Below are 9,057 nucleotides of genomic sequence, written 5' to 3'. Positions count from 1 at the left end.
TTTGTTCCCCCGAAGACCCCTGAGGGGACCCCTGCCTTGGGGGCCTTGACTCCTGAGAGGAACCGCCACTCCCGGCCTCAGCGTCCTGGTCTGGGGGACCACCCCACGGGCGCGCCCCGCTGCTGCTCTCCGGTGGCCCGGGTGCGCGGCGGGAGCTTCGGGGCGCCCCGCTCGCGGGCTGGGGCTCTGCCCGCCGGCGGCCCCGTGTCCCCACCGGGGCGTTTTCGCTCAGGGGGGATAGTGGAGCTCTTTGGGACGCGCTCCGCGGCTGGAAAGGGAGAGCTTCTCAGGTAATCTCTGTCGCTCAGCCGTATCATTCGGCCAGGCTGCTAGAACTTCCGAAAGGAGAAATTGAGGGGAAAGTGGAAGTGCTCCGGTGTCCTGGCATTTTCTTTTCCCTGGCTGAGAAAATTGTTGCAGGAGTTTTTTTTCCCACTTGCCTCACTGATGGTAATTACAGATTATTGCAACTAGCAATGCTCAGAAATATCAAGAGGATGGAACTTTGAAATCAGGATGGTAGACTAGAGAGCACTGTGCTTACTAACGTGTTTTTCTGGCGATCGTGATTAAAGAAATATTTTCACAAATGTAAGGCGATAATGTAACTGGGTGAGGGACAGTTCTGTATTTTCTTTGCAGCCTTTCTGTAAATATAAAATTGCTCCAAAAAAGAGAAGAAATAGAACCCCCCCCAAAAAAACCCCAAGTAAATCGCACCAGACCAGTCAGTGTATTTGAGATCAGTAAATCCAGGGCAGAGGGGTAACTCTCCCAGCTTTATAATTATTTGCTGAGGATCGCTTTGTTTAAGGGTGCTCTTCTTGTGGATGAGAGGTTTAGATATTATTATGTATGGATAACTTAAATTTCAATTAATCTTGTGGTGTAGAATATGCAGATAAATTATTGCTTGAACTGTATTTCAGAAGTCTTCCAGAGATCATTGATGAAGGGTGTAGGACTCGGGGAGAGGGCAGTGATGAGGCTTTAGGGACTAACAACAGCCTGACTGTCATGAGGAAGTAGACTGAAAAAGGCAGCTGGTTTCATGTTTATTTCTTGACTTATAGTTTAGATAAGGCATATTTCCAGAGCTCCAATTTTGGCCTTAGGCATAGTTTGGAAATCTAAGACACCGTCAGGGTGATCACAAACAAAACCATTGACAAAAAAATATTTATTTTCTGTTGCTTGCGCAGATTTGGGATGGGGGTGGGAGAAGAAGGGAAGCTGAAAAACTAGCATTATGGGAATTGAATGAGCCAAGTGCTGTCATAATCTTCTGGAAGTAGGTATTACACTATTAATAATAGCGCAGGACACCAAATCACCCCCAAAGTACCACTGGTTCAGTGGCTGTTGTTCTGTCCTCCTGATGGCGCAGGGAATGCCCCTTTGTATATTACATATTTTTTTTTAAATTTGAGATTTGTGGGAAGTCTTCATTTTTAAACCAACCATGTGCTTTGAACAACCCATCGTGTTTATTTTGTGTTAGAATAGTATACCACCTCAAAACTTTTCCTACCAAATGTGAGCTCCTAGGACTTTAGGAGTAAAAACATTGGCTTTGAAATAAGACAGTTTTGACTGAGGATAATGAAGTTGTAGGATTTTTTTTCCCCCTTTTTTTCAAAGATGTTCTCCTTTTTCTGAATCTGTATCTGTTTTTAAAGGGCCTGGGTGACTGCCAAACCCTAACCTTGTTGATTACTTGAGAAGATAATCAATCTTTCTACATTCACTTTTAGAGTAGGTAGGTCACCTTTAGGCAATTTACATATTTCATTTGTGTGTTGCAATGAGAACTGATCCTTTAATTTGCTTTGTTAGGATGGTGATAATTCAGAGTAGTTCTGAATATTTAAAAAGCTTTTCTTAAAAAAAAAACTGCTTGATTTTGCTGGAGGTAGTGTTCCACTTTTTCTCTTTATTGACTTACTAAACAGAACCACTGAACAGTTACTGAGCCTGTTTACATTTCAAGTTTTTGGAATCAGTCATGTTTGCTTTAATCTTTTAAGTTAAATCTTCTATAAGACTCTACTAAGTTCTCCGTTGATTTTTCTGGATTTTTCCCACCGAACTACAGCGTTAAAGTGGAACAGTTCTTGCCCAGTTTGAAAAACCAGTAAAGATTTTTAAAAACTGATTTCCCCACTTATTTCCTTAAAAACCTCTTTTTGTTCAGTGGCTGCATTTATTGTTGTAGATTCTTAAGTGTTTATCTCTACGATAAACAGTTAACTCCCATGCCAGAGAATTGTGCCTCCTTATTGATTTACAGTCCCCTTTGGCCACATTCCATGCTCAGTCTGCTGGTAATCAGTAGAATATTCTAACTCTCTCATATACCCCCGAGGATTAAACCAAGTCGCCCTTTTTCTTTCCGTCTTCTCCTCCTCTCCCCTTTGTTTGTAGTTTTTAAGGCATGGCATCACCGGGAGAAAGAGGGAGATATCGTATACCAGCATGGTGATTGAACCATATATACTCTGTGTACGAGGGTACAGTCCTGAATGTATATGTCTGAAGAGAGTGAATGTTCTGTTTTGCCTTACTTTGTCCTTGTGTTTGTTTTTGTAAAGTGTTTGCATAGCCTGACATTTTCTTGGAGTGGGTTTTTGACTTTTGGTTTTGGGGTTTTTTTGTGCCAGGTAGCGTGTCCTGGGTTCCATGTGCAGGTTAACTGCAGGTTCCCTGGGGCCTAAATACCTTATAGCTTACTGGTGACCCATTGGGCTGCATTTAAGCGGGTTGTCTTCTGATCTTGTCTTAATTTAACTTTACTAGGGTCATTGATGAAACAATGGACTGTTTTATTGGAACATCAAGGAATTGGTTGTTTGCCTTTTAAAAAATTAGTTTATGATGACCTGCAGTAGAAAAAGATGTGAGAGAGAGATATATATATATATTTTTTCTTCTTAAATAAATTTCTCCTAAGCAAACGGCCAGTGTTGGTTCTTCAGAATGAAGCACTTTATCCACAGCGTCGTTCCTACACTAGTGAGGATGAAGCCTGGAAATCTTTCCTGGAAAACCCTCTCACTGCAGCGACCAAAGCGATGATGAGCATCAATGGAGATGAGGACAGCGCAGCTGCGCTGGGCTTGCTCTATGACTACTACAAGGTGGGTTCGCCTGCTCTTTAGAAACCCTAACGACAGCCCAAGGCACACTTGATTCAACAGCGTATAAAACAGTAATTTGCTGGTAGAATGTAATGCAGGTTGCTTCTGTAGTGACTATAAATAGTTTAATGAGTACCTTGACTTACTGTGGTTCAAAGCTGAAAATCTACAATCGTAGAATCAACGGGTCATTTTTAAAATGTGTAAAGTAGCCAGCTGTTCTGGCTCTATCTGAAAGGTGAAGCTCCCATGAAAGAAGACATTACCTGTGCCTTAATGAGATTGATCATTTTTCCAAAGGTAGTTCTTAGTGCCATCAAGAGTGGACATTGGTTCATTTACCTGTGCTGCTCTAACCTTTATTCCTATGTAGTCAGAGTGGTTTCCTTTTCCCTAAATGATATTACAGAGCATTTGATTTGATTTGATTTGATTTGATTTGATTTGATTTGATTGTGGGATTCATGAAAAAAACAAAACCTGTATTTTCTAGCCTTGGACTTTCTAGTTCTAAGGTCAGGATATATTTTGTTGCCTGTTCCTAGAGATTTGGATTAGTCTTAATTAAACACAGCCTGTTCTCCGCCTGGAGTTTTACATGGTGTTCATATCTGGACACCCCTGATCTGTACCATCATCATTATCCTAATAATACTAGCTACCACTTACTGATTACCTGTATTGTGCTAGCCGTGTTACCAGAATGAATGTGATTTCTGATCCCTCCAGAAACCCTGGAAAATATGTGCTATTATCCCTGTTTTGCAGATGATAAAAATAAGATTCTCAGGTCACACAACTAGTATGTGTTGCAGCCAGGGTTTCAGGTTGTGCCCAAGCCCCCGCCTCAGTGTGCCTTGCTGCCCTGTGGGGCACAGGCTCTGCCTGCTGGGTTCACTTTGGCGTTCTTCTCTCTGACCCATAGCCTGTACATATATAAACTGTAAGATACAGCCCAGGAATGGCTATATATTACAGCTTATTTTTACCATCTCTTTGTTTTTGAAACGTTCAAACCTATAGAAAACTTAGACTAACAAGATAATTAACTCCCAGATACTCTCACCCAGATTCGCCAGTTGCCTGCCCTCTGTTACATTCTGACACTGTATTCTTCTCTGAATACAAGAAATGCAGAGGGTAAAAAGCAAAGAAGATAGTTTGATTATCAAAATGGGGGGGGAGGGGAACGACCTAAACAAAAGATTTAATTGCTTTCTGGTATGAGGCCATGTGTCCAGCTTGTGTTTGAGGTCCGAGGTAAGTTTTTTTCCCTTAAATATGAATGGAAACTTGCACAGTAACCAAGGATGCTAGAAGAAACCCTTGCCTGGGACGTGTGCCACAAATAGAACTTATATTATCTGTTCTTCTTATGGCTTGTTTTATTGACTCAGTGTAAAACCATAAGTTTCTAAGTATTAAGTATGAAGTTTGAAGTTACATATTTTTAATTGAAACTTTTGAGAATGGGAGAAACCCACCAAGTTTAGTGCCAGAAAGACCTATGTAATACCACTAATTGCAGTGGTTGTATGTGTGTGTATTTTAAATAAAGGGTCATCCTAAAAGTATTTTACATCTTAGGAGATAAATCCTCATATCTGTCCATTAAGGGTGGCAATCTTAGTAGTACTGCATGTCAGCCTTCTTGCAATAGCTGTAGGGTTATTTATTTTCCTTTTTAAATAAACTGACTTATTTGTTTCAATTCTTTGGGTATAACCATCAGTCATTTTTATATAATAACTTTGGTAAAGCTTTAAAAGCGTGTTGTTAATATGTGAAACAATAATTTATTTTGTCTTTAAGGGTAGAATAAGAATGTAGGAATAGAATTTCTACGTTCACATTGAAAACCAGCTTCAGACATCTTAGTGGTTTTGGAGTACATGTTGGGAATAAGTCTCAGCTGGGTTGATGTCTGCAGTACACCCAGTAATGTTTGCCTGCTGTCACCTCCTATGCAAAGAGGAGCAGAATCAAAAAAGGAATAGACCCAACAGAGTTTGATTTGTCCTTTGGATAACAGACAGTGTGAATCCCAACGTATCTAAAGAAATTTATCATTTGGATCTTGGAGTGAACCGTTAATATGGCTGTTCCTTTTGGTTTTGCGTTTTATCTGAAAGGAAGGGTAGCAGAGAAGAGCAGGGAGAATGTTGAAAGAGCCCAGTTGTGTTTTCAGTAGCTTCTTCTCTATTACATTATGTAGATAAATGGGTAGAACCAGACCAGAGGTATTTCTTTTAACAGATAAAACCCAAACTCAATGACAAAGTAAATGTTGGATATTCTGAATTTATTTGGCAACTAAATAAAAGTTGGTTTTTACATATCAACCCGGTGACCAGATTGTAAACTCCTTGAGGGCAGATACTGTCTTATTCGTCGCGTGTCCTCAGAGCCTGGGGTTCGGTAGGCAGTAGGCATGTGAATGGTCGAGCTTACTGAAAAGTAAGGACTGTATCTCTACTTCATGAGTAAGAACTAAATTGTTGTCATGTGTGTTAATATCTAAGGTTCCACGAGAGAGAAGGTCATCAACAGCAAAGGCAGATGTTGAGCACCCAGAGCCAGATCATAGCAAAAGGTAATGTTTAATACAGAGCATAAAACAGTACACTTGAAAATGCCAGGTTTCTGTGAAAATAAAGCAAAAGTTTGTTTAAATGAACAGGCACTAGTGGAAGAGATGGGTAAGTTGGCCTCTTAATATCTGAATTCAGATTTCATTACTGGTTTGTCTCTCACTAATAATTACGATTCTATTGCTGGGAAGTCACCTGTTTCTTTAGGTGTAGTTGCCTTTTCTAGAAAACAAAAGCAATAACTTTCTCTGCACCCAAAGGGATGTTTTTAGTAACCACGTGAGTGCACTGTTTGCTTATTTGTCTTTTAGGTTCTCTTAAGAAGGATGTGTCTTAAGGCAATGGTGGGGGCCCATTAAAAAAAATAAGTATCAATGATCTTGAATAACTGCCTAACTGAGTAAAATTTAATAAAGTATGTTCAGCTGTATTCCAAACTCCTGGTGAGGTTATTTTTTTTTTTTTTTTTTTTTTTTATAAATTTATTTATTTTATTTTTGGCCACATTGGGTCTTCGTTGCTGCTCGCGGGCTTTCTCTAGTTGCGGCAAGTGGGGGCCACTCTTGATTGTGGTGTGTGGGCTTCTCACTGCGGTGGCTTCTCTTGTTGCGGAGCACGGGCTCTAGACGCTCAGGCTTCAGTAGTTGTGGTACGTGGGCTCTAGAGCCCATGCTCTGTAGTTGTGGCACATGAGCTTAGTTGCTCCGCGGCATGTGGGATCTTCCCGGACCAGGGCTTGAACCTGTTTTCCCCTGCGTTCGCAGGCAGGTTCTTTAACCACTGCGCCACCAGGGAAGCCCTGGTGAGGTTATTTTTGAAATCTTTTAGGTTAAAACTTTCAGAAATTCAAATTAAGCCTTGACTTTATAGCCATGAAGAAAAAAAGTTAAATGTGCCTTTTAAATTGCCCTGTGTTCTATTAGTAATAGAAGAATAAAACATTTTTGAAGAAAGAATGATCACTCAGAATCCCACTGTGCTCACAGTTTAGTTGTTTGCCGTTTGGGCATGCAGGCGCATTTTATGGGGCTGTGATTAGATTCACAGATAGGATTTTCTTCTACTCAGTATATTTCATAAATATTTTCCATATTGATGTTTTAATCTTCATAATTTGGAAAAGGGCTTATGGCTTTTATTTTTTAATTTTTGTTATAGGTACTTTCAAACATAACAAAAGTAGAGAAATAGTATAAGCCAGTAGCTCCTCAGCTTCAACTGTTATCAACTTACTTCCTCCTTTTTGATCTACTCTTCCCTCTTCTCCAACTTTCTAATTAATTAATTTTTAAATTTTATTTTTGCTAGAATATTTTAAGGCAGACCCTAGCTATCCTTAACATTAAGGCTGTATCTGATTTTTGCTATTACAAAGCCTTAATGAACAGCTTTCTAAATAGCTTTTTCCTTTTTCTCTAAAGAAATTTCTTTAAGACAGTCTTGGGAGTGAACTTATGGTTTAAGGTTTGAATATTTTATTGATCTTGAAATGTGCAAAGTTGCCGAATAGCTTTTTTCCCTTAAAGGTATCAGCCTATATGGTTTGAGGGGGCTTTGAAAATGTATCAATTTTACTCTAAACTAAAAATCATCTTATATTGCCCAGGATATTTATTAAGCCAAAAGTAATTTGTGCAAATATATCTGCTGGTACAATGTAATCATAGGGTGGTGGTTTTTTTTTTTTTTTTTTTTTTTTTTTTTTTTTTTTTTTTTTTGGTGAACGGGAAAGCAAGTGAGTCTAAGTACTGGGAGAAGTGGTGGTTGAGGACCAAGTACCTCACACTTCCTGAGCCCCTGTGTGCCAGGCATCATTATATGCATTTCAGTGTATTCTCGTTTCATCCTCATCACCACCTTGTGAGGATAGGTACCATCATTATCCCCATTTTATAGATGAGCACGTAGTTACTGAAGGATTTTGAATCTACATTGTCTGACTGTAGAGTCTGTACTTTAACCACCAGCCTATACTGCTCCAGTTAATCACGTTTGTAGCTTCAGGCTTCTAGTAAAATATGATCATTTTATAGGATTATTGGAAATAAAATATAGTAGAGGAGCGCTCTGAGTTCTCATTTCAAATGAAATTTTACTCAGTACTTCTGGATTTTACTTGCCCTGTAACTATAAAGCATTTTTTTCCCTTTCTCTGGTAACGGGTTGTTGTGCCATTTCCTATTTATTTTGTTTCTACCAAGTATATTATTATTATTGCGCGGGACCCAATAGCCCAATGCCATTAGGAAGATAAAAATTGTCAAGGAACTGTATCAGCATTGAGTTTGAAAACACAATTTTCTTTTCTTTTCTTAAAGAAATAGCATATCAAACGTGACTGAGCAGCCCCTCATTTCTGCTGGAGAAAACAGAGTGCAAGTGCTGAAAAATGTGCCATTTAACATTGTCCTTCCCCATGGCAACCAGCTGGGCATCGACAAGAGGGGCCATCTGACAGCTCCTGACACCACGGTCACTGTCTCCATAGCAGCGATGCCTACCCACTCCATCAAGACGGAGACCCAGCACCACGGCTTTGCTGTGGGGATCCCCCCAGCAGTGTATCATCCTGAGCCCACAGAGCGTGTAGTGGTTTTCGACCGGAACCTGAATGCTGACCAGTTCAGCTCTGGTGCTCAACCCCCAAATGCTCAAAGGCGTACTCCAGACTCTACCTTCTCAGAGACCTTCAAGGAAGGCGTTCAGGAGGTACAGGAAATGAAAGCATCTTCCTAAGACGCTGTGTGTTTGTATAAGTATTGGGTTCCACCTCTTCCTTGTTATGTAAGCTTGAAACTCAGCCTGAAGTCAGTGGATTGGGAACAAAAGAGTTGTTTTTCTTTTTTTCTTAAAGAGAAAAGGTCCATGGGTATAATTTGTGAACTAAACCTATAAAACCAGAAATTATTATCAAGGGCACATGGCTAATCTTACAAGCAGCTGAGTTAACAATTATGATTTCAGCAAAGTGATTTGCTGGAGAATGAGAAGGAGAGCTGCATACTTAATCTTCCGTGGACAGCAGACATAGACACACAGTCTGTTTTCGGCTTTTGTCCTAGACCAAAACAAGCTCCCCGCAACTGGTCTTAATATAAAATGATTTATCATATACTTGCTTAGAGTTTCTTGCTTGGTACATTGTCGGGGAGGCGGGTAGAGCTTGATGACAAGTGCATTGTGTGACATTTACCAATTAATTCCAAGTACTTCTGAGGGCTCCGTGGTGATGAACTCCGTGGTGATGAACATGTCACTCGGGTAAAAGTTAGGGGCTGAGGATGTTTGGAACTGTATTTAATGACTTATGGGGGAAAGGAGCATCCGTC

General features: G+C 40.1%; 1 protein-coding gene across 1 annotated transcript in view; it reads left to right on the top strand.

The window, feature by feature from the left end:
• The window catches only part of GRHL1 (grainyhead like transcription factor 1), a 46,683-nt gene that overhangs the window by 297 nt on the left and 37,329 nt on the right, over window positions 1–9,057 (top strand). The window contains exons 2-5 of the mRNA XM_024737717.1: window positions 16–290; window positions 2,951–3,137; window positions 5,660–5,730; window positions 8,047–8,437. Coding sequence (XP_024593485.1) covers window positions 16–290; window positions 2,951–3,137; window positions 5,660–5,730; window positions 8,047–8,437 — 924 coding nt within the window. The remainder of the gene's footprint in view (window positions 1–15; window positions 291–2,950; window positions 3,138–5,659; window positions 5,731–8,046; window positions 8,438–9,057) is intronic.

This window comes from Neophocaena asiaeorientalis, unplaced genomic scaffold (assembly GCF_003031525.2).
Source record: "Neophocaena asiaeorientalis asiaeorientalis breed wild unplaced genomic scaffold, Neophocaena_asiaeorientalis_V1.1 scaffold396, whole genome shotgun sequence".
NCBI classification, from domain to species: domain Eukaryota; kingdom Metazoa; phylum Chordata; class Mammalia; order Artiodactyla; family Phocoenidae; genus Neophocaena; species Neophocaena asiaeorientalis.
Note: the sequence above shows the minus strand (reverse complement) of the source record. Positions and strands in the feature narration are given on the sequence as shown.